Source organism: Papio anubis, chromosome 8 (genome assembly GCF_008728515.1).
Source record: "Papio anubis isolate 15944 chromosome 8, Panubis1.0, whole genome shotgun sequence".
NCBI classification, from domain to species: Eukaryota; Metazoa; Chordata; class Mammalia; order Primates; family Cercopithecidae; genus Papio; species Papio anubis.
Genome location: NC_044983.1, coordinates 50,260,256 through 50,285,922, shown reverse-complemented (window position 1 = coordinate 50,285,922; position 25,667 = coordinate 50,260,256). Strand labels below are relative to the sequence as shown.

Below are 25,667 nucleotides of genomic sequence, written 5' to 3'. Positions count from 1 at the left end.
TTACATAACATTATAACTTCCATATTTTCATTAAAAGAAAGCATCACTTAATTTTTTAAAAAGCATACTCTATGTAGAAGTAGTCTCCAGCTGATGAAGTAGCAATTCATAATTTTTATGAATTTATGACTCATGCTGAACTGACACCAACATTATTCTTGATGTAATTAATTTAGTTACCTTTGTTCCTCAATGCCAAATTTATGTTATTTTAGCATCTCCATGTGTGGCCCCAAAAATACTGACCATTCTAATTTGAGTCAGTTGTAGACAAGAGGCATAGATTTCCAAGATTTCTAAGACTTGTTTCTATACCATCATATAGTAATGGAGCAGAAGGAATCTTAAAAGCTTTCCTGGTTAACTCCTGGGAAATATACCACAGTTATTCAAACCAATTGATACTTGATAGTCTAGTCTATTAGAAAAACAGTAAATCCTGTCCCATGGAAATGCTTGCAATTTCACTGGATATTCTGAGGAACTGGACTCAACACATTTGGCACAAGAAACTATGAGACTGTTGTGGACATCTTATAATTATACCTTTTATCAAATCAGTAGTTAAAAAGAATAAGTGAAGTACTTTGAGGTTATGTCTATTCAATTTATTCACCAATACATTCAATATACATTTTATACCAAGCTAATATCATTTTTTAAAAAGGATATAGTTCTTGTCCTTAGCACATTTTGATGCCCTGAGCAAAAAAATCATAGATACCAAAAAAAAAAAAAGTAAGTTCAGAACAAAACCGGATAGACACTTCCAAAATAAGAGAACCTGAGTCTGTAGTTGTTGGAAAAACAAAGAACAGAGAAATTATGAAAGTCAAACTGGTTATCCAAAGTAAGGTTTTCCAGGGTAAGTTCATTTTGAAGAAGTGGGAAATTCTTAGAGGTTATCTAGTCCATATTTGTCACATGTGCTTCATCTCATTATGGGAAAAAATGAATTGACAAAGAATGTGCTGATATTGAAATTATAAATCTTCTTGTTCTCTACTGCTTTCAAGATCAGTTAAATTTAATATGTCTTCCTCTTCCCAAATGAAAAGATTTTCACCCTCAAACATACAAAGTTCTTCTAAAGTATTTCTGTTGCTAATATTTAAGGAGGTCTCAACTTGGCAAATATCTAAAAGGCAAGCTTGACCAAGCATTTCAAAGAAGTAATGACAGTTGGTATTTTCTCTTACTATTTGGTTGAGATTTGTTCTTGAGCCCTGGAATCCGTTATTTAATAAGTTGTTATTCTCATCGACTGCTTTAAACATTTCATTTGTCTGACTGCTGAGGTCTTGTGTATCTGAATTCATATTACTCACAACTAACAATGATGTGTGCAAGAAATTCATACAAAGCCTTTCCTTCAAATCTGGTTGGAATTTCTTTAAATTACCTTCTTCCTCTAACTCCAGAAAGTTAATTCTTTTTTGTTTTCTTCTTTTACCCATCAAGTCGAATGTGTTATTGAAATAAAACTGATCAAATATATCACCAATGGCATTATCAATATAATTTTGTCTCATACTTGCTTTATTGTTCTCTTCCCTGAACACTTTTTTGTCTGTCTGAAGTAAATATGGGTGTATTTTCATCCATAAATAAAAACCCAAGAAATTTTCAATATCAGATTCTTTGCGATATGCAAATCCTCGGTCTTCCTCATTCACGGGTTGGATAATAACAGTTAGTATTGGGCAATGTTGACCACAAAGAGCATACAGTTTATCCAAAGAGTCAGCTTCCTGAAGTGTACCATGAATCATATTACTGCCAGGCAATGGTTGGTTTTTAATAGCATCGTCAGAGACAGGGTAGACTTTGTTACTAGCAGACGTAAAAGAATGAGTGACAGATGTGCATACTCTTTCTGACTGATGATTATTACCCTTCTCCTCTGTATGGTGATTTGCTATTCTTTCCTTGGCATAGGTTTCATTGTGAACATCCTCATGAAAAGGTTCTGAGTCACTACCATGAGGCATGTTAAAGTAATTGCATTTTAGTTCAAGGGGTTGAGTTAGTTCCTCAAGTTCTGAAGAGGAGAGTTCATCCATGACTGGGACTGGAGCCAAATTACCAAAATGTGAATATGGGACCTCACTGCTGTTATTATCAAGTAGGGTGTCCACTGATGTGGTGTCTGCATTGCCACACATGCCAGGATTTTCAGATGACATCCTTAGCAAATGATTTTCTTTCAGAAGCCATTTGCCTTTGTCAATCAGTACTCCTTCCTCTATGTCTGTGAGGATTCTGCTATGATCATTTTGTTTTGTACCAGGTTCTACAATGTCACCCCCATAATAATCGTTCCTCACACCATTAACATCACACTTATCTTGTCTTTCCTCCTGGAACTCCTGCAACATAGGTGAACTAGTAGATACCTGTTCAGAAGAGCCAAATGACTGCCCTTCAGAATCATAAAGACTTGCTTTCCTGGAACACTGAAATTCCACAGAATTATAAGGACAAACCTGAGATTTGCGGGTAGACCCAGGAAAAAAAGATGGCTTGATAATATCTGCTTTACCGTAAAGTTTTTCTATTGCCCTTTTAACAAATCCTATGTTGTATTCTTTCTCTTGGGCAAGTTCGCCACTGTCATTGGGATCATCACTGGATGTTTTATATGGCTGCTCACTGTCACTGTCTGGTCGATAGTCTGACCAATCAGAAGTCACTGGACTTCTGATGCATTTTTTTAAATCAGGAGAGGACTCTGAATAACTTCCAGCTTCCATACTTTTCACCATCATTTTTACCATCTTAGTTTCTCCTTCATTAGTCTCCTTTTCACTATTTTGCTTAGAATCATAGCAAAAAACTAAAGATGGTGGTGTTGCCAGCCTTTTACTGATTATTTCATAAATTATACCATTCCTTCTTTTTTCTTCCATAACATTCTTACCAGAGATGTCTATCAATTCCAAAGTTTTACTAGCCTCTAACTCTTCTTGGATTAATTCTTCAGTGGCTTGCTCTCCTCCATTTACCACTGTATTAAAGATATCAGTGTCCTGGTTTTCTAATTCTTCAAAAGATTCCAATTCTGAAATGTTTCTTTCACTTGATGTCATGCTGTTGGTTATTGAGCCTGGTTCTTCAGAAGTCCTTGGTTCTTCCATATCAAAGGAAGTATATGCATTTTCATCCTGAAACTTCTTTAGTGAACAATTTTTAAAATCATCTAGAGAACTATGTTTCTTATCAAGTTCTGCTTCTTTTTCACTTAGGCAAAGTCCACAGGAGCTTAAATTACTGACATTTTGATGTGACACCAATGTATTAAAGCCATTTTTATATTCAGGGTCTGTCAAAATATTTAGATCTTTCTGAATGTCATCACCTCTTTCTAACTCTTCAGTTGATTCCAAGTTATCAGTATATGTGTTTTCTTTGGAGTTGAAAAAGTCAATGGTATTGCAGACACTGACAGGAACGTAGGTCTCAACAGTTGGGCAAGTTCCCTCATAGATATGGTTCTCCTTTTGAGCACAAGCCTTGTTGGAAAACACAGTATCAGTAAGTGAACAGACCTCTCCTAAGAAACAAGCCTTATTCATAGAAGTCTGATCCACACCATAACCATCACTAGGAAAATGAGTGTCACTGGGGTTACATGTCTCTTTTGGAGGATAAGTCTTATTTACAGTCCACGTCTCACATGGAAAGCAAGTCACTTCCAAAACACAGACTTCAGGGGCACATGCCTCACTGGCAGAGCAGTCTCCATCCAAAGAGGAGATTCTTTGTGTTCTTTCATTTTCACTGCACTTAGGAACACTCTGAATGCTGACTGTGGAACAATTTGCAGAAAGATCTAGTGGAACCACGTCTTGTTCTTTCTCACTGAGTCCAAACTGGCTTGTAGTTGACTCCACTAAATTGGCAACAGCAGCTTTCAAGTCATCAGCTTCCTCTGTGATGGCTATGTGCTTTAGAATCTCCAGTAACGCAAGTGTTTCTGAAGATTTGTTGATAGTCTTGTGAGCATCAACTTGACAGAAGCTATTCATACTTCCCTTTAGATTTAGCACCAAGAGCCAAGCAAGAAGGAGATTAGTGGATGAATTGCATATTGCAGAATGAAAGGGAACATTTGCAAGTGAACCTGGCATTTGAACAACTCCATTCTGAGTCTTGGAAATACCAGGAACTGAAGCTTGCAATTGGTGAAGCATCAGGACTGGTAAGAGGTCTTTTGGAGTTTCCTCTTCTATAGGATCTACTTGAATGGCAGCCTCTACACTTTGCCTTTTTCTAGCTAGGTTTATTTCCTGGTAAACAAGTTTTTTCTCTGGTCCTGATTTTTCAGCAGCTATATGATGTTTAGTATTACGATCATTAATAGCTGACTGTGACAAAGTACAATGTTCATGCAGGGAAACCAAATAAGCATCATTCAGAGATCCAACCTGTGTCTCATGGAGATCTTCTTCACCAGTATCACTGGCAATAAAAGACTTATCTCCCTCTTTACATAGATTATCTCCTGTCAAACTGGCAATTTTAGTTATGTGCTTATTACTTTCCATAACAAAATTATTTATTTTTCCAGAACTTTTATGGGGATCATTCCCTGGAAAACTATTATTGTTACAATTTACCACACTCATTTCATTTCTACATACTGGAGCTGATTTTATAGGCTTTAAAGTTGGATATGGATTTATGTTCTGCAACCAACTCTGTATATAATTTTGAACTGAATGATGAGCAATATCCTCAGGAAAATCAGGTTTTTTCAAAGAAGCTAAGGAATTTGCCCTGGTTGTAGCATGTTGTTTACTTACAACAGCACTTGCTTTCAATTTATCCCCTTTTTGTTTTTTCTGGCTTCTTAAAGTTATGTGTGAATCAGTAACTAAACTCTTCTTTGCCATTCCTCTCAAATAACCAGATGCCACTTCTGCTTGAGATTGTGGTGCATAAAAATATTTGGGTTTTTGCTCAAGGATGTTAAATACATGAAATAAACTTTTATTTTCAAAAGTACTTTTGCAATATTTGGATTCATTGTGAGGAAACACTTTATCTCCTTGACAGATTTCTCTTTTTTTAGGTGCTCCCAAGCTTACTTTCTTTAGTGATTTAGATTTTCTTTTGGTTAAAAGTCCTTGAACCTTGGAATTTTGAGTAGTATTTAATTTATTTCTGTGGAAATTCTTTGAAATCATGGAATTGAGATTACTTTTGGAACAAAAAGTATTTGATTCAATTACAGTATCACTTGTCTGGAGGTCTTCCTCACAAAGTATCCCTCCTTTAAGGGGACTATCTGAATCTTGCAAAATCATTTCCTTTCTAATTCTACCTCTTGTGTTTATTCTGTCATTCTTATTAAGAATTCCTTTGGTTGCAAGCTGTCCATCTTGATATCTGGAATTTATTGCTTGCTGTAGAGATTTTTTCTTCTTTTTGCTGGCAACAGATGACAAAATCTTCTTTTCATTTTTTGGAAGTTTTGTTAAACCACACTGAGCAAATTCATTAATTAGTCTGTCAATTCTTGCAGTGACAGTAGAGGATGTTTCTGAAGCTGTAGCCTCAGAAATATTTTTGTCAGTTCCAGAGTTGGTACTTGAAAAGTGGGTTGCATCTGCTGAAATAGGGCTGAACCTATCATTGGTGTTATCATAAGCTTTGAAGTTCTTGATACCAGTTTTGTTGTCTGATACCATACTACCAACTACATCTTCCTCCACAATTGAGTTATTTGATATAGTCGACGGCAAACCATTATTATGGGACATCTCTAACATCTTCTGACTTGTAATTTCTATAACACCAGCACTTATTGCACTTGACTTAAGCAGTCTGTTTTCCTTTTTTCTTTCTAACAATGACTCCTCCATTTGATCATTGTTATTGATCTGAACAAGTACTGGTTTGTTAGATACTGCTGACATTTTACTGCAAGAATGTGCAAACATATGATACTCAGACTTGTTTTCTCCACTTTCCCTTTCTTCACTATAGGAAAACTGTCCAATCATTTTCTCTTGAACCTCAGTTTCAGATACTAAGGTCACACTGCCTATCACAGATTTCTTTTGTCTCACTCTTCTTAGTCCAGGTGTAGGGGGCCTATAAAAACGATGCTTTGCTTGATCCTGAGTTCCCTGGGTGATATCTGTGTCCACAGTAGCATTCTCCCAACTAGCAGAACTGCAAGTTTCAGCCTCTTCATCTGTCGTTTGAATGTTTATCTCCTCTGGTAAATTGCCTTCTTGATTACTGCTTCGCTCCATAGGTGACACATCTGCAGAGAATGAACATGCTGCAAGCTTTAAACCAGATGATCGACTTTCTGTTCTTCCTGGAAAACTCATCTCACTCTTTTCATCATTATTAGAAGGACCAGTTTTACTAACAGTAGTTGTCCATTTTATGGTTTCTTCCTCTTTTATTCTGAATCGAACTTTCATCTCAACTGTCATAGTGCCATCTTGATTAAAAATAACTGATTTCTCAATATCATCTTCAGAAGGATATATTGGTAAATTCTGAGAATCACTCTTTTCTAAGGCCAAGTAATTTTCAGGAACAAAAGAATAGTCTAAGTAGCAATCATTATTATGTGTTTTCTCAGAAGAAACAGAATAAATCTGGGACCTTGAGCTTGAAGACATATGTGTGCTTACTTTAAAGATTTTAAGAGTAAAAGGTGCCCACATCAAAATATAATACGGAAGGCAGAGAAGTTAAAAATATCCAAAGGAAGAGGCAGCAAAGAAAAAAAGAGAAAAAGGGAAATAATTAGTATGAAAAGTAGCATATTTTCTGTATTTCATAGTAAAATGATACGTTTCTGAGCTCTATGTATTTTCTTTCCCCCCCCCCCCCCCCCCCCCCGAGACGGAGTCTCACTCTGTTACCAGGCTGGAGTGCAGTGGTGTGATCTGGGCTCACTGCAACCGCTGCCTCCAGGGTTCAAGCGATTCTCCTGCTTCAGCCTCCCAAATAGCTGGGACTACAGGCCCACATTACCATGCCCAGCTAATTGTTTTGTATTTTTAGTAAAGACGGAGTTTCACCATGTTGGCCAGGATGGTCTCAATCTCCTGACCTCGTAATCCGCCTGCCTCAGCCTCCCAAAGTGCTGGGATTATAGGTGTGAGCCACCACACTCAGCCTATGTATTTTCCCAATAGTTATTTGAGAAAACCTACTGTAATAGTGGTACATTTCTTCAAACCACTCTTTAGAAGAGATCTCTAATTCTACTTCAACTTAAATGAGGAGATTCAGAGAATTTTAACAAGTTTAACAAGTTTAAAATATGTATAAAGTAAAAACTGCTAAGAATTCTACCAAAGATAAAAGTTTGCGGGTTTTCATTTCGTTGTTCTGTTTACCAATACTGAAACTGGAGTCCAACCAAGTACTGCTTACCTATTCAAACAAGGCAAGCAACAATTTATGCTGGTATTCATCTTTCCACCTACAAATATCAAAAGAGGTATCCATAGCTTTATGAAAGCAGAAACATTTTTATAATTAAGACTTAATCAAGTACTAATTATTAATTTAGCATGCACTTTGTATAATCGTTGCAACTGACTTAATACAGGGCACAAGAGAGAACAGAGCTAGACATAAGTCCAGATGTCAGTTATCTTTTTAACGTGTGTCTTCAGCATTAACCTTGGCACTCTTGCTTCTTAAATTCAATCAAAATGCCTGGGCCAGGCGCAATGGCTCACACCTGTAATCCCAGCACTTTGGGAGGCTGAGGCGGGTGATCACTTGAGCCATCATAACAGCCTGGGTAACACAGCACGACCCCATCTCAAAAAGAAAAAAAAAAATTCCTGTTAGCAAATCTATATAGATTTGCACATACTTGCCATCAGGTAAGCCCCTTTAATGTTGCAGAGTATAAACCTGGAAATATTTTTTCTTATTTTTGATATGCTTTTACTTAAATTGTAAATCAAAGTGTCTCAAATTTTTGAAGTAAAATTTAACAAAGCCCTCAGATTCCCTGCAGTCATCAAAAACCATACTCGGCAACCTGTATCAGACATAATAAAATCATTTTAGTAAAATGACAAACGTGAAATAGCACTATCATATTTATAACATATATGTGGCAACCTAATGCTTACAAAATAGAAGCATTAATAATTATCTACTGAATATATCCATGAAATCATTAAACAACGATGGATTAGTTTCACCCACGTTAGCAGTAAGTAGAGATATTAATACTATTTAAAATACATATTATCCAAGTCTAAAGAGAATAAAAACTTAAATTTAAGTATAAAAAACAATCAGTACTCTAGCAAAGAGCTTGTTTTCCCTGGAAATACTAAGTACAATGAATAATGAGATTAGCCATGCTGTACAGGCAATTTACAGCTTATCCCACATCCCTGGGCCTGAAGAGGCCCTCTTCCTCCCCTATCCAAAGGATAATGCTACACAGTAGAATCTAAGGAATTATCAACCTACATTATCGTTAACCAGCATGAATTGGTTGCATGAACCTTTTTTAATAAATAAAATGTGGGTCTAAGAACGTGTAATTTTTATAGCAATAACATCAAAAGGCAGAGCACATAGCATAGATTTGAAAAACTACAGTCATTCTGCTAACCTGCTGAGGTCAGCTATGTATGCTGCATGGTACTATTTAGAGAAAACTCTGCAACAACCAGAGAAGAGACTTACACAGATTCCACTCTAAAGCAAGAAATGCTGGCATTTTTATTTTTTAACTAGGTAGTTTATGCAAAAAAAGCACACATCATCAATTTAAACAGGCATATCATTGATTTGGAAAAGTCTAAAAAACAGATAATCTCCATGATTCTTTCCAACTATAAATATAGCCAATTTCAGTTTAGAATGTTTTTCAATCCTCTCCTTTTCGTTTCTGTGGTGAAAGAACTGGTCATTTAAGCATGGATTTTTGCTGTCGTTGAGGCAAAAAAAAATCTCTAGGGCTAAAAATATGGACTATATATTAATAAGTGACTTACTCTTTCTGCTTTCTGACTTTGCATTTCCCTTGGGGTACACACGCTGAGAGATCCCTGGTAATCTAGCAGGAAGCAAGTATTTTTGGATGTCATAATTTCCTGGTTTAAATGGCTCCCTTCCTGCTGCCACCACAGCTCCAGAGCTCAGGATCACTGCCTGGAGGCTGGGAACCTAAAAGAGACCAGAGTCATTATTCTGAGATGAGCACATTTTATACTAAGTGGTAATTTTATAACTTTGCTTGAATCAAATCAACAACCTCCTAGACTTGAAAGACATCATCACCGAGCATTTTCTTAGGCACCGATGGTGTATACAAAATAAGTAGAAATACCAAATGTCAAGGTTGGTGGGGGGGGGGCGGGGGGGGAGGTCAGTTACCTCCCAGCAGGGATCCCAGGAAAATGCTTCCTCTATGAAAATACTACTCTTTGCCACTCCTTTCCAAAAAATATTGTCAAGATTGAATTCCATGTGAAAACATTATATACCTTGCGGCTCAGGGAAGACAAAGGGGTGGGCAGCCTGAGGTAAAGATGAGATTCCAGTCAGATTCTGACAAAGGAACAAAGGCAGCATTGGGTGCACACACACACATACACAGGCAGGGAGGAAGACTTCCTTCCCGGGGGCCACCATTCACACCCCACACGAACCCAATTAGTAGGGTGCCCAAAATGAGCTCAGGCTCGAGGAGCCCCCTAGAACGCTCACCCTCCTTCCGTCCGTAGCATACAGCTTGACCACCGGGCGCTGCATGACCTCTGTCAAGTGCTGTAGAAATGCCTCGAAGCTCTGGGTGACCCTCCTGCTCAGAAGAACTGTGCGCCTCGTCTTCGGGTCGCCATTCCTGAAGACCACCAGGCTCCGTGGGGCGCGGGGCTTGCCTGGAGCAGCGACGGCGACGGGGTGGGGCGGTGCCTGCGCGCTGATGGCCCGGCTGCTGAGCCAGGGCCGCGGGCGCCGACGGGCTTTGTCCAGGTCCACAGGCTGCACCTTCCTGCCGTGGGAGCATAGGTACGACTCGCCGTCCTCCAGCTCCTCCAGGCGCGTGATGCTGTGCCTGCCTCGAGGGGTGCTGATGTTCCTCACTCCAAAAGGTAGGGGTACCTTCCTGGACAAGTTATCCAGCAGAGCATCAAAGGACTTAAAGGAGCGAGGGTTGACCACCACCCTGACCCCACCAAATTGGGGGTCTCCGCTCTTGTAGAAACTGATCCGCTTGGCCACAACAGGATGAGTGAGACTCAAATGGCGAGGGGGTGGAACTTGATCTTCAGAAGAAGTAGGATGAATGATGGAAAAACCAGTAGAAGGAGTATCACTCATTTTGGCTAAGACCTAGAGAAGAAAGAAAATTATCTCCAGAATCACAGCACCATAGCGAATACATGGTAATACTAATGCATGCTAAATATAGCTGCAGACATCCAGGATATTCCTAGAAGTTTATTCTTTCATTCGTTTATTCATTCATTATACCTACCAATTTTGAAAAACAATTTTAAGGGACTTATAATAAAAAGAGATAAACAGTTAAATAAGGATATTTATAATTTAAAAGTTAAAAACAACCTAAACACACTAATAAGGGCCGAGATAAATTATCACATATACACCCATGCAATGAAAAACTATACAACCATTAAACATGACCTTATAGATATATCTTTTGGCATAGAAAGATGATCATGACATATTACTAAGTGAAAAAAATAAGTTTGCAGAACATTCTGTGCCATTGATTTAAATGTATATGTACAGTCACATTGCTTAACAATGAGGATAAGTTCTGAGAAATGCATTGTTAGGTGATTTCATCATTGTGTGAACATCATAGAGTGTACTTACACAAACAGATGGTATAGCCTACTACACACCCAGGCTTTATGGAATAACCTATTCCTCCTAGGCTATAAATCTGTACAGCATGTTACTGTTTGAATACTGTAGGGCATTGTAACACAGTGGTAATTTGTGTATCTAAACATATCTAAACATAGAAAACGTACAGTCAAAATATGGTATTATAATCTTATGGGGCCACCATCACATAGGTAGTCCACCACTGACCAAAGTAGTGTTATGTGGCACATGACTGAGTTATATGAATTGGGGAAAAGTCCAGAAATATATACAACCCAGTGTTGATGGTGGTTGTCTCTGGATTGCAGAACTCTGGAAAATATTTGTGTTTTTTTATACATTGGTAAACTTTGTGAACCTTTAAAATTAGCAGGTATTATTGCACAATTTAAAAAACAAGAGAGACACAAATCAGAAACCATCCACTGAGAAAGGTAAGAGAGTTTTGCAATTCATCATTTTAGTCCTTCATATCCTGACAATAAATAAATATGGGAGTAACAGGAAATGTTTTTAAAGTCCAAATTGTCTGGAGGAAAATGTACCTGACATTAAGTTCTAGGAGGAATGTATCACATAGAACCTTAAGTAAGAACCCTCTTAAGATACTATCAGATGTTTCTACTGCAGATTGGAGAAAATGCAGGCATATCATCTCACACACCACTTATCTTACTTTGGGAAACACTGCACTAAGCAAAAATGTTCTTTGAATAAATGGCAGCATTGCTATGGGCTGCTAAAACTAGTGCAGTCTAGTTACTGGTCCCACTAGTAGTTCTAAAGTTAAACCTTCAGAAGAGAATTCAAGAAGAGTAATATTCAGCAAAGCACCAAGGCTTTCCTTTTCCACTTCTCAGTGAAACTGGAGTTTGATTGACAAATGAGCAGCATTTGGAAGGATTTATCTGGTTCTGGCCTTGTTTTCATTTGTGGCTGTTTTCTATTGTTTGAAATTATTTTAAGTATTAGTGTCTTTTGACACAGTAAGAAAGTCCTGCAGCCTTGAAGACAAATTGAACAAAATTAATGTGATTGGTAATACAGAGATGGAAAAAGGCATGTTTATCATTGTAAATCAGCTATAAATCCGGCCCAAATCATCCACTTAAATGTTTGCAAGCTGTTATCCAAGATTCTTCATGTATCTCCAATCTGATTTGCAAATCTTATTTAAATGTAACTTAGAAAAAAACATTTGAAGATCAGCCTAGAAATTAGATGTCTTCCCTTCTTTCTTCCTTAGAGGTTTAAAGTAATTATAATACTTAAGACAAAAAAAGCAGCTGTAGCAGACATGTGCATCAGGAGCTGGGGAATCCAGCTTTGCAATGGAGTCAGCAAAACTGCAACCTCTTCTCATCCTCATCTGGTCAACTGTGGTCTGACCTTGAGCAGGCTGCTTAATCGCCATGGCCTCAGCAACTATAAGAAGGATGAGTTCCTTCGGTATTTAAATAAGACTTTAGGCCAGGTGTGGTGGCTCACGCGTGTAATCCCAGCACTTTGGGAGGCCAAGGCGGGTAGATCACCTGAAATCAGGAGTTCGAGACCAGCCTGGCCAACATGGTGAAACCGTGTCTCTACTAAAAATACAAAAATTAGCCGGGCGTGGTGGTGTGCGCTTGTAGTCCCAGCTACTCTACTCGGGAGGCAGAGGCAGGAGAATCGCTTGAACCCGGGAGGCGGAGGTTGCAGTGAGTTGAGATCGTACCACTGCACCCAGGCCTGGATAACACAGCGAGACTCCATTTCAATAAATAAATAAATAAATAAATAAATAAAAAGACTTTAGAACTCTTTCCCTCCAATTACATTTTAGGTTGGTTTACTTATATGTTTATTTGAAAATATTGTACATGAATAATATTTGAGCCACATTTTTCACCTAATTTTGGAAAATGATATTTTTCTTGGTGTAGGTGCATCATGAGGCTCTTAATGTCACCTTTTAAATGCCTGAATCTCACTATTTGGAGAGCTATTAACCTGGTGACCACTTTGGGAACACATCTGTGTGAGCCAATACGCTAATGTCGGTTTTGGCCAAAGACAAAGGAGATTTTGTGCTGGGGCCGGGAGGGAAAACATGGAAGATAAGTACCATAGGAGCAAAGAGGCAGCTCCCATTGTCCACATCCCACTGCTACCCAGCCCTGAGCATTGGTTTTGAGCCCAGTGCATGAAGGGCAGGTGCTGAAGGTACCATGACCTGGGAAGATGCCAGGTCCCCAGCAGTGGAGGAGCATTTGTAGAGAAGGTACATCCAACAGGGTGGTTGCCAGGCACCTTGTTGGGGATGCTGTAGTGAAAACAAAACAAAAATACAAGTTCGCATGATCTTCATAGTGTGTGAGAGAATCTCTGGGAACTCCTAGAAGTCACTGGGGGAACTTTTAGGTAGAGAGTTGAGATTCTGCATCCTTGTAGGTGAGTCTTAAGAGCCTATGATAAGGAGGGCCTTGTGTGTAAAACCCAGAACATGATAAAGATTAGGTATTATCATTGAAAAAAGAGATCTGTGTTCATTGAGTGTACGACGTCATCATTTGGAAAGAGGGTGCAAACCAAGTATTTCTGAAGAAAGTGAATCAGCCTTTGCCCTGTCTTAATAATGTGCATTTCCTACAGAGTCCATGGGAAGTTCACAGAGTAACTCAATAGCTCAACTGAAGAAGAGGAAGAATTGGGGTACCAAGAGAATATTAAGGAGGGATGTCTAATACAGCCTGAGGGATTGGCGGTAGGAGTGAGAAGAGAGGGCAATTTCCAGAGGAAAGCCTGTGTAAAGTTGAGATGCCAGAGGCAAAAAGTGGTAGAGATGCCCTACAGGAAGAAGGCAGAGGTGGTACAGCATTTACCTGGTGCACATGAGCAAGACTAGCAATGTGGTCATTAAGTCTTGACAATAGAGTGCCCACTTTTGTGAAACAGAGCTACCAGCCCTCCATAACTTTTTTGAGTTCTCCTATGTTAGCTGTGCTCCATTCTTAATCAGTTTTAAAAACTAATCAGAGACTGGGTGCAGTGGCTCACGCCTGTAATCCCAGCACTTTGGGAGGCCGAGGCAGGCAGATCACGAGGTCAGGAGATTGAGACCATCCTGGCTAACACAGTGAAACCCCATCTCTACTTAAAAAAAAAAAAAAAAAATTAGCCAGGCATGGTGACGGGCACCTTTAGTCCCAGCTACTTGGGAGGCTGAGGCAGGAGAACGGTGTGAACCCGGGAGGCAGAGCTTCCAGTGAGCCGAGATCACGCCACTGCACTTCAGCCTGGGTGACAAAGCGAGACTCCATCTCAAAAAAAAAAAAAAAGAATCAGAATTTGCATAGAAATTTGTCAATGTATCTTTACATACATTTTCGATAATAAGTTTTATCTTATGCCCTCTAAATTTGGAATAAGGCAGTAATATACTTAAGGGCTACCTTGGGAACAAACAAACTGAGCAGCATAAAATGGTTTAATTCTCCCAGAAGTTTAGGCTGAAGAAGAAGTGGAGGTGGAAAGAGGTAACTGTAGAATCTTGAGGCCCTCCAGTTTCCTCACCAGTGACTTCCCTATGTGTAGCAAGGAAGCTGGTTTACAAAATCTCTTTGCCTTAAAATCCACTTCTAATGACATGACAGCTTGCTACCAATATCCTCTCTTCTTCTCTGCAGAGCCTCTTTATTGCCTAAAATTAGACAATGGAGCTATCATGCATACTTTCATTGCTCTTTAATATTAAGCAGATTTTTTAACACCCTTAGGCTCAACTGTGGCTAGGCTTATCTGTGGCATCATTAGTTTTAATCAAACCCCACTTAAATCAATCATTTACAGCTGTGCTGCTCAGAACTAAATAGTTGGCCTCTACCAAGAGGGCCATGTCTTCACTCTCCCACTCACTTGACAAAATATGACAGATTTACATGCGTCATTTCACTAATTATATTTTAAGTTTAATTTTCTACCACATAGTGTGAATTCAGACAAGTCACAAATAATGAATTAGAAATAATGGAAAACTGAGAAATACAGAATGTACAGAATGTTCATTCTTTTAGCAATTCAGAGACTTGATGTTGCAAGAAAAATTAGTTTGTTTCAGATTTTCATAAGTCTATGGGGTAGAGTTGAGAGAGGAGATTCAAAAAGGAAAATCACCAGTTATTCACTGTGGTAGTCACAGCATTGTTGAATTACAAGCAGCTGCCTTTTTCTTTAATGTATTGCCCAGATGTCTATAAGAAGTATATAATGCTTTTATTGTCAGAAACAAAGTAACCATTACTCATTTGAATAAACTAGAATCACTTGATTTCCTGATACTGAAGTTCCATTCTCCCTCAATATCAGCATATTGTGAAGGTTGCTGGCATATTTAGGTAAAAGATAATTGTTAATCACATTTATTCTTTTTCTAACAGTTAAAGACAGAACACAGATCTATAATCTAGGTATAACATGGAAAACAAAATACAACTAGCAAAACATAGAATATTTTCAAAAGAAAGATTTCAAATAGTTTTGTACTTACCAGAACTTGGAACTTCCCTTATTAAGAAGAGAAAAAGATGTTTAAGTTGTTTAAATAGCTCAAATAAATGTCACTGGATATGTAACCTCATTTCGTGCAAAGAAACTAATGTCTTTGGATTTATTCTCAGTATGTCCAGCAAGGGATTGAGTACAGCCAATTAATTTAATCCACAGTGATGCTAATCACCAGACAGAGCTCACCCTAAGGAGACCACAGCCAGAAACAAACTAGTTCCTAGCATGCTCTGCAGTTCTGAAATCTTCCTCATGAAGGTTTCCCTTCTTTCTTTCTTGCCTAGTGTTATCCTCCAGAAAAAATACTTCACCAAAACACAAGCACGTCTCTCCCAGACAACTTTTAACCGTCATTTATTTATGTTAACGGGAGAAAGTTGTTACTGTGCAGCTAAAAATGAAATTGTTTGACATTTTCTCATTCTGATAAGTTTCTAAGTCAGTACTTGTTCCTGGTAATCATTTAAAAAGAAAGAATTAGGCCTTTTGTTTTATTTAGATACTCTTGCTTATTACCTCATTAATGTAATTCTGAAATCACTGTGAGTGTACACAATTTGGTGACTCAATATAACACAGGACAAACAGCAGAAGCGGCACACGATGAAATGCTATGATTTTATGCTTCTGCATACCCAGCACGCTTCCACTGCTTCGCTTACTCATACTGGGGTTTGAACATGTTTCAGGACTTTGTCACACATAAAGTCCCCAGATGGCACCTGATCCTTCTAATGACTACCTATGGTCTAATCGGACTTGAAGATGCTTCACCTAATCGGGTTTCCTACTGGGCTTCCTGCCTCAGTTCTGAACAACAAAAACAAGGTAAAGGGTCCTCTGAGGAAACAGGACCAGGTTCAAGCATGTGCACCACAATGTTGTCTCCATGCCAATCACAAAAGGAGAAAGATCATGAAACTGCACACTTTGCCTCATAAATACTGACTTTGTTACAGGTCACCTACAAGAGAGAAATGGAGAGAGGAGTGGGAGGGATGGGGAGAAAGAGAAAGAGTGAGGTGTAGATAAGAGAAACAGTAGTGTCTAGCTTTGATACAAACCTCCATTTATAATTATCACTGTCTACATAAAGACATGGCTATTAAATCAGTAAGTAAATTTGTGTTTACAGTGTAGCAATAGGCATGAATTGTATCATTACCAGCTCTAAATTGAAGTACAAATTCAAAAAGTTTGGGGTCAGATGTGATCTGCCCTTAAATAGCTAACGACTAACGCAGCATTTCTCTTGATTTTATCTTTAATTCTATAATCTATGTCTGATAAACAATTCACATTGATCAGTTCTATTTTGACATGGAAATAATTTCAATTAAAGGGATTCTTTTGGGGCACTTTTAGGAAAGGTAACATTTCTTACATATAAGACAGCACAAAATGGGCTCTCCTTTTCTGAGCATCTCCCATAGTATACGTTCCACTCCCACAACTCCAGTTGAGGACAGAGAACAGGTACCCCTGTTATCTGATTGAGCCACCATACCCTCTCCCTGGTATCACTTGTCTCTGGCACATCTCAATGTGTATCTAAACCATGGCTTCCCAGGCTTGAAGGAGCACATGAATTTCCTGGGATCTTGCTGCAGTGGTTGACTCAGTAGGCCTGGGGTAGGGTCTGAGAGTCTGCATTTCTAATAAGCTGATGCTGATGCTTCTGGCCCTGGCTCACCTTTGATTAGTGAGTCTAAGGAATGCCAAAAGCCTCATTGGCAGAGTTCATATCAGGCTTCTTCCCTGAGAATGCCTTCAATTGCCATGGCCTCTGAGACTACCTGTATGTCATGTCTGAGCTCTGTTAAGTTCTGTCTGGTCACCGCTGTTAGAGTGGCCAGATGACAGGAGTGGTGTTAAGCATACATTCTCAGCATACCACTGAGTCAGACCTCAGTTCAAATCCTGCCTCTTCCACTTTGCTATGTGAATCTGCAGCCATGTACTTAATTCCTCTGTCTACTTCCCTGGCCATAAAATGTGGAAAAATACCTGCTTTATAGGCTCATTGTGAAGGTTAAGTAAGAGAATATATATCATGTGTTTGACACAGTGCCTGGATGTCATAACAAGTGTTCAATAAATGGAAATTATTATTTTTGCCATGTTTATCTTCTTTTAACACACTTCCATGATCCTCACAGCATTTAGTAAAATGACTTCATGCCCTAGCACGCCACACAAATTGTGATCTGACTTCAGCTTACTTTTCCAATTTCATTTTGATCTATATGTCTTACTCTGTAGTTTGGATTATTTGAAGTTTTTTAAATGTGGCTCTGGATTTTTGCATATATTGTTTATCTTACTTGGAATGCCTCCTCATAACCCTAACACCCTGCCTTTCATTGCCGTACATTTCTATCCCTTCCTTCAATACTCAGTTCATCTCAGAAACCTTTCTTGAACCCCTGCCTTCCCACTACATCAACATGCTGAATGAAGTAAGTACCCTCCAATGTGCCCCCTTATCTATCTGTATAAATATACTCTCTAGCACATTTCATACTGCACAAACAACTGATGCATTAAGCACCAGAAGAGTAACTTCTTTATCATCTCTGAATTTCCAGAAACAGCTCAATACCTTATATATATTGGGCACTCAATAAATACCTATTAAAGGAATGATCCTCTTCCTGCCTTAGTACAGAATTGTTGTAGAGGTATATATGCCTGTAGAATGCTGTCTCATTGCAACTGCTAGAATTTACCTTTTCAGGCAGGCCCAAGGAACCCAGAACAGAGATCAGACTACATCAGTAAGCATAATAATTTTGTATAGCTGGTATGGAATATGGCCTTCATCCTTTGTCATCCAAGCCACATAGAATTCTGTGTATGGTCCATCCTGATGAAGTTAAATTATTGGATATTGAACCTAAGTGATCTCTACCTTAAAAATCCATTCCCCATATTACAGATCTCCTGGACTGTGGAATTGGCACCTCCCTTTAGATGTGGAGTTTTTTACACAGCCTTCCTTCTTTACTCATTTGTTCATTTGTTCAACAGATAATTAATGCACACTCACTGTGTATTAGACACACATAGCAATGAACACGACAGAAAAATTCCTTATCTTCATGGGGTCACATTATCCTGCAGAAACAAACTATTAAAAAAAATAAGCAAATCTACAGTATGTTAGATCATACAAAATGCCGTGGAGAAAAGTGAGGTAAAGTAGGAGTGGCAGTGGTAGAGGTCAGGGAAGACCTCACTGAGAAGTGACATGTGAGAAGAAATCTAAAAGTAGTCAGGGGAAATGGTGTTCAGATATTTGACAGAAGCGTGCTCCTGGCAGAGAGAGTAAGTACAAAGGTTTGTGGGAAGTATTTGAAGTATTTGAGAAATCATAAGAAGACCAGTGTGGCTAAAATAGCAGGGCACCAAATTATACAGGGTCTATAGCCCTTGGTAAATACTTTGGCTTTAACTTTAAGTGAGATGAGAAACCAAAGAAGGATTTTGAGAAGAGAAATAATGATCTCACACTTCAAAGGATTACTTTGGCAATGATGTTAAAAATACAGGTAAATCCAAGGGAAGATGGCAGAGTAGGAAGTGCCAGGAATTCATCTCCCCACTTGGATAAAAATTGTACTAGCAGAAACTGAAATTAATATTTTGGAACTCTGAAGTATATTTGAATGCTTGCAGCTTCCAGAGGAAGGCTTCGCTGGTAAATTGTAATTAATTTCTGTTTATTTCAGCCATTAGTGCTATAGTGACTACTCATTCCTCATCCCCCAGCCCCATGGCAGGCAGCTGTGGGGACGGCAGCCTGCATTCCTGCTGCAGTTTGCAGGTTCCAGAGTGAGAAATAAGAACCCCCTTCTCCAAATACTAAATTTCTGTGTTCTGGCTGCTGATGTCTGCTTCTGATTACAAAGGTGCATACAAAGGTAGGCATTGTTGCAACTCTCAGTAGCAGAAGTGGCTTCCAGGGGATTTAAAGATATGACACCTGGGACTTTCTTCTTCTTTTTAAATAATCTTCCCCCTTTTGGGAACTAGGCACTTAAAGATGAGATATTCAAAAGCAACTACATATACAGGGGAATTTAGAAAGTCATCTCATATGCCCAGGGAAAAACATATACTCAGAAAAGACCTGAAGACCATAAGCTTCTACTGTAGGCTGATCCTTGGCAAAGAGAAACCATACAAATAAATTTTAAAAAGAAAGAATGAATGAATGAAAGGGAGGGAGGGAGGGAGGAAACAAACCAACAAACCATGGAGAAGGGAGATAATTAAATTTCCAGAGTTACCAAATTATTTGATTCAAATAGAGTTTTAAACAAAAAAAGTCACAATGCGCACACATTAAAAAAGAGGAAAGTATATCCCATTAAAAGGAACAAAATAACAGAAAATGTCCCTGAGGAAGCCAGATGGCAGAATTACTAGACAAAGACTATAAAACAACTATCTTAAAGATGCTTAAAGAACTAAAGGATTACATGAACAAAAACAGGAACAAAAAGAGATGTATGAACAAAATGAGAATATTATTAGAGATAGGAAATATGGAAAGGAACCAAAAAGAAATTCTGGAGCAGAAAAGTACAAAACAGACATGAAAAATTCACAAGAGCAGTTCAAAAGCAGGTTTGAGCAGGCAAAATAATCAGCATAACTTGAAAATAGGACAATTGAAAGTTTTGAATTTGATGACCAGAAAGAAAACTATTAAGGTGAACAGAATTTGAAGAACCTGGGGATATCATCAACTAGAGCAACATACACATTATGGGAGTTCCAGAAGGAGAAGAGAAAAGGGCAGAAATCTTTGAAGAAATAATGCCAAAATTTTCCCAAGTTGGATGAAAGACATGAATCTACAAATTCAAAAATTCAATGAACTACACGTAGGATGAACTAAAAGAGCCCTGCCCTGAAATACGTTAAAGCATCAAAAGGGAAGCAATTCATCAGATACAAGGGATCTTCAATATGATTATTAGCCAGTTTCTCATCAGAAACCTTGCAGGCCAGAAGGCACAGTATGATATATTCAAAGGGCTGAAGGGAAAATAAACTGCCAGCCAAGACTTCTGTATCTGGCAAAACTGTCTTTTAAAAATGAGGGAGAAATTAAGACATTCCTTGATAGATAAAAACTCAGGAATTTTATTACCAGCAGACCTGCCCCGCAAGAAACGTTACAGGAAGTCCTTCAAGTTAAAACTAAAAGGCACTAGATTACTCAGACCAAGATAACTGCTGTGGAGGTGACAGCATTTGCAGATGTCTTAGTTATGGATTGGATATGGATTGGTTGTGGGGAATAAGAGCAATAAAACTGTCAAGGAAGACTAAGATTTTTGTCCAGTGCGTCTGGAAGAATGGAGTTGCTAATTATTTGGATGGAGAGGACTTCAAAAGTACCAGTCAAGAGAGTGGGAGGTGATAGTGAATATCATCTTGAAAAGCATATTAGACATCCAAATAGAAATATCAAGTAGGCAGTATGCTGAAGGTTCTAAAGTATACTAAAGGCATTATACTAAAGGTTCAAGCTAAAGGTATAAATATGTGATTCACTGATATACTGATGGTGCTTAAAACTTGGATGAATCTGGATGAGAACTTCTAAGAAGTGAGTGTAAATAGAGAAGAGAATTGGTTCAAGATCAGATCCCAAGAGAGTCCAAAGATAACAGCCACAGAGATGGTGAGGAACCATCAGCAAACTCCAACAAAGGAGTTTATGAGGAAAAGGTGCATCAACAGAGTAGCATTCTGGAAGCCAAAGGAAAGAAGTGTTTCAAAAGGAGGTAGTGATGAGCTGTGTCAAATGGTACTTATACATCAAGTAAGAGGAGGGCTGAGAAGTAAGCATGGGCTTTAGCAATGTGAAGTTTATCTGTAACCTCAAAACCTTTTTTGGTGGAACAGTATGGATAAAATCCTCACTGGGCATAGGGGCCAAAGAAAACTAGGAGAGGAATTGGAGTCAGCATGTGGAGACAAATTTTTTGCTAGTTTTCTTTGTGTTAGTTTTTCTGTATTTAAAATCAGATACAGTTTGAGTTGTAGTATGTGTGTATGCTGATAGGAATGATAAGAGAAGATTTAATGCTGTGGGTAGGAACGGGGAGAATTCTTGGAGCCACATTCTTGAGTGCCTAACAGGGAGATGGGATATAATGCACAACAGAGGTGTATGTCTCAGCAAAGATTAAGGAGAAGGTCATCCCCAGTAGCAGAAAGACAGGCAGTGACACTGGTGGAGGTGACTTTCCCTTCTGACTGCTTCTCCGTCTCAGCGACCTGGGATGTGAGGTCATCCACTGAGGGTGTGAGTGAGGGGGAGGAGGTGTTATGAATCTAATGAGACAGATGAAGCTGTGAAATAGTCACCCAGTGGAATGAAAGGGAGACTGGAAGAGGAGGTATAGTAGGCTTGCGGGGAGCACTGAGAACCTGCTGTAGGTTGGCAACCATAAGTGTATTTTGTTTTATGATGTTTTCTCTTTTTTGTTGTTTTTCATTTTTGTTTTTTTGTTTTGTTTTGTTTTTGTTTATTTTTAAGACAAGGTGTTGCTCTGTCGCCCAGGCTGGAGTCCAGAGACAATCATGGCTCATTCCAGCCTCTACCTCCCAGGCTCAAGTGATGCTCCAGCCTAAACCTCCTGAATAGCTGGGACTGCAGGAATGTACCACCACACCCAGCTAATTTTTTTTTTTTTTTTTAAGAGACTGGGTCTCACTCTGTTTCCCTGACTGGTCTCGAACTCCTAGGCTCAAGCAATCCTCCTGCCTTGGCCTTCCACACAAATATAAAATGACACCAAGCAGCACCCAATGCAGGCTGGCCAGGAGACTGTTCTCTCCTGGCTCTTGCTACCCAGCATTGATCTGCTATGATCTGATGGAATGGGACCATTTCCTGGTCTACACTTTGATTTTCCCTGACATCTATCCATCATAGCTTACTGCCTGTACACAACCCTCCTGAATCTGGGTATCCCAAGCCCCATCTACTGGACTTTCCTCATGCCTTAGCATACCTATCTGCAACATAAAGTCCTCCAAAACCAAAGAATCTGATCTCTATCCACTGTCAGATCCTGTCCATGTGACTACAGATAAGACAGTCCCAGCCCCCGTCTTCATGGTGCTTAGAGGTAGAGGGAAGGCAAACTCAGCCCAAATACACTTTACTAACCAGAAGATTGTAGTGTGGAATATATATTTGAAAGGAAGAGAGAACAAGCAAAGATTTGAGTATACACAAACTATTGTCATTAGGATAGCAAATATATTTAAGACTTACTCTCTAATTTTCTTTTTTTTTCTTCAACTTTTAAGTTCAGAGATACATGTGCAGCATGTACATGTTTGTTATAGGTAAATGTGTGCCATGGTGGTTTGCTGCACATATCATCCATCACCTAGGAATTCTCTAATTTTCAGTAGATTACTCTCTTCTTTTCTTATGTTGAACAAACATATGTAAGCCAACTTTTTTTTTCATAGTCAGTATATGTGCAAAACCATCTCATGCTGTTCTTTCAGCCAAGTCATTTGGTTAGTCAGGAACAAATAACTGCCTTGACTGAAAACAGAGGGTAGAGAGGGCCCCTATATGCTTCCGTACATTGAACATTCCATCATGACCATGTCGTTTTTAAAACTGCTTTGTTGATATATTATTTCCATGCCATAAAATTAACCCATTTAAAGTGGATGATTCACTCTTGAACTCGGGAGGCAGAGGTTGCAGTGAACCGAGATTGCGCCACTGCACTCCAGCCTGGGCAACAGAGTGAGACTTCATCTCAAAAAAAAAATAAAAAGGATGATTCAGTGATTTGTAGAATATTCAGAGTTGTTCCAAGATTACAATGATCTAAGTTTAGAACACCTCAGAAAGAAAGAAAGAAACTGTACCTATCCCACCACCCCCATACCAGCCCTAGGCAACCAGGAATCTACTTTCTGTCTTTATGGATTTGCCTGTTTTGAACATTTCATATAAATGGAGTCATGCAACATGTAGTCTTTTATGGCTGGCTTCTTTCACTTAGCATAGTGTTTTAGAGATTCATCCATATGGTAGCATATATTGGTACTTTATTCCTTATTATTTTCAAATATTTTATTGTATTTTACTTATTCATTCGCCATTGGAATAATATTTAGGTTATTTCCAGTTGGGGGCTCTTGCAGATAATACTTCTATGAACATTCTTATGCAAGTCTTTGGTAATATCACTTCTTTCAAAAAAATTACATATCCACATGTTGAAAATACTTTAGGTTTTCTTTTTATTTAGCATGCATTCTTATGATAGGACTTCAAAGCTTAATTTTCAGTAGTGAAGAGGTATCTTTGATAAACCCCATTATTTGCCTTTTCTTGTCTTTATGTAAATTACTTGTAGGTCATGTAAGTCAATACTCCTACATTGTAAAGTAGAATGGCAAAATGAAATGGTCAGATTAGTTGCAGAGAATTAACAGTCCAGACTGAAATTGAGGAGACCACTTTTCCCTATTCCTCTAAGTACAACCAAAAACCCCGGACATTATATATAAAGCAAATACACTGAAAGATACAGACAAGAAAGCAGAAAGGCTATGAATCACAAAACTCAAGGAATGATACAGCAGTGTGTTCTCTGGGTTTTCTTTTTGTCCCATATATCCCAAACTAAGTGCTAGAGAAGTCAGTGACCCAAAAACATCAGCAAGAGCAGATTTAAAATGCTCCAGTGAAAGTCACCTCTCTCTGGCCAAGGGTCCAGGAAAGGGGCAACCTAGTCAGACAGAAAACATTTAGGCAATACCTGCCCTACTGCAGCCAAACACCACAGGAGAAAACCCAGGCCTCACCATACTCTCATCTGCCTTGGGAAGCCTTGACCTCTGCCCTTCCCTGGCAATAATGAGGCATCCCTCTCTTCCCTACACTGGATGATATCAGTGAAGGCCAAGTGGGGAACCAAGACTTCCATCTCCACCTGGTAGTAAAGCCACCACACTCCCTCTTGTTGGTATCAGAAGCCCAGAGAGTAGCCAGAACTTTCACCACCGTTTAGCAGTAATGGGTCTGCCCCCATCCCTCTGCCACTCCCCGCCACTCTGCAGGGTAAATGAGACCACAAAGAAATCCTGTAATAGTCTGTTCTCATGCTGCTAATAAAGCCATACCCAAAACTGGGTAATTTATAAGGAAACAGGTTTAATTGACTAACAGTTCCACATGGCTGGGCAGGCCTCACAATCATGGCAGAAGATGAAGGAAGGGCAAAGGGACTTTTTACATTATGGCAGGCAAGAGAGAGAGCTTGTGCAGGGAAACTCCCCTTTATAAAACCATCAGATCTCATGAGACTTATTCACTATCATGAGAACAGCATGGGAAAGACACACCCTCATCATTCAGTTACCTCCCACCAGGTCCCTCCTACAACATGAGGGAATTGTGGAAGCTAAAATTCAAGATGAGATTTGGGTTGAAGACACAGCCAAAGCACATGAAAGCCTGAAATCCCATCCCTGCCCAGTAGTAATAAGGTGTACCTCTCCTCAGGATGTCAAATGAGGCAGTGTAAGTAGCCAGAGCTTCCATCCACGTCTGGTAGTAAAGAGGAGTGAGTTCCCTTTCCCTTACCAGCAGTGTCAGACAAGGTCTTCTAAAACACAAGATTTAAATAGGACCCAGAGTCTCATAACATAGTACCCAAAATGTCCAGAATGCAACTTTTAAAAAGCACTTATCATACCAAGAACAAGGAAAATCTCAACTTGAATGACAAAAGACATTCAGTGAGGCCAGGAGCAGTGGCCTGTAATCCCAGTACTTTGGGAGGCCAAGGCAAGTGGATCACTTGAGGTCAGGAGTTCGAGACCAGCCTGGCCAACATAGTGAAACATTGCCTCTACCAAAAAATACAAAAATTAGCCAGGCATGGGGACGTGCACCTGTAGCCTACTCAGGAGGCTGAGCCATGAGAATTGCTTGAACCCAGGAGGCAGAGGTTGCAGTGAGCCAAGATGGTGCCACATGACACAGAGGTTGGAATTATCTGACAAGGGTTTTAAAGCAGATGTCATACAACTAGTTCAACAAGCAATTCCAAATGGGCTTGAAAGAAATGAAATAATAGAAAGCCTTAGAAACAGAAGATATAAAGAAGAACCAAATGGAAATTCTGGAACTGAAAAATACAGTAATCAAAATTTTAAAACATCATGAGTGGGCTCAACAGCATCATGGAAAA

The 25,667-nt window shown here is 39.0% G+C and overlaps 1 protein-coding gene across 1 annotated transcript in view; it reads right to left on the bottom strand.

Annotated features, from left to right (window-relative positions):
* Positions 1-593: 593 nt before the first annotated feature.
* RP1 (RP1 axonemal microtubule associated) overlaps positions 594-25,667 on the bottom strand; it is a 61,326-nt gene continuing 36,252 nt past the window's right edge. The window contains exons 3-5 of the mRNA XM_031669564.1: positions 9,718-10,344; positions 9,003-9,174; positions 594-6,655 (exon numbers count right to left, since the gene is read on the bottom strand). Coding sequence (XP_031525424.1) covers positions 984-6,655; positions 9,003-9,174; positions 9,718-10,332 — 6,459 coding nt within the window. The 5' untranslated portion in view covers positions 10,333-10,344 and the 3' untranslated portion in view covers positions 594-983. The remainder of the gene's footprint in view (positions 6,656-9,002; positions 9,175-9,717; positions 10,345-25,667) is intronic.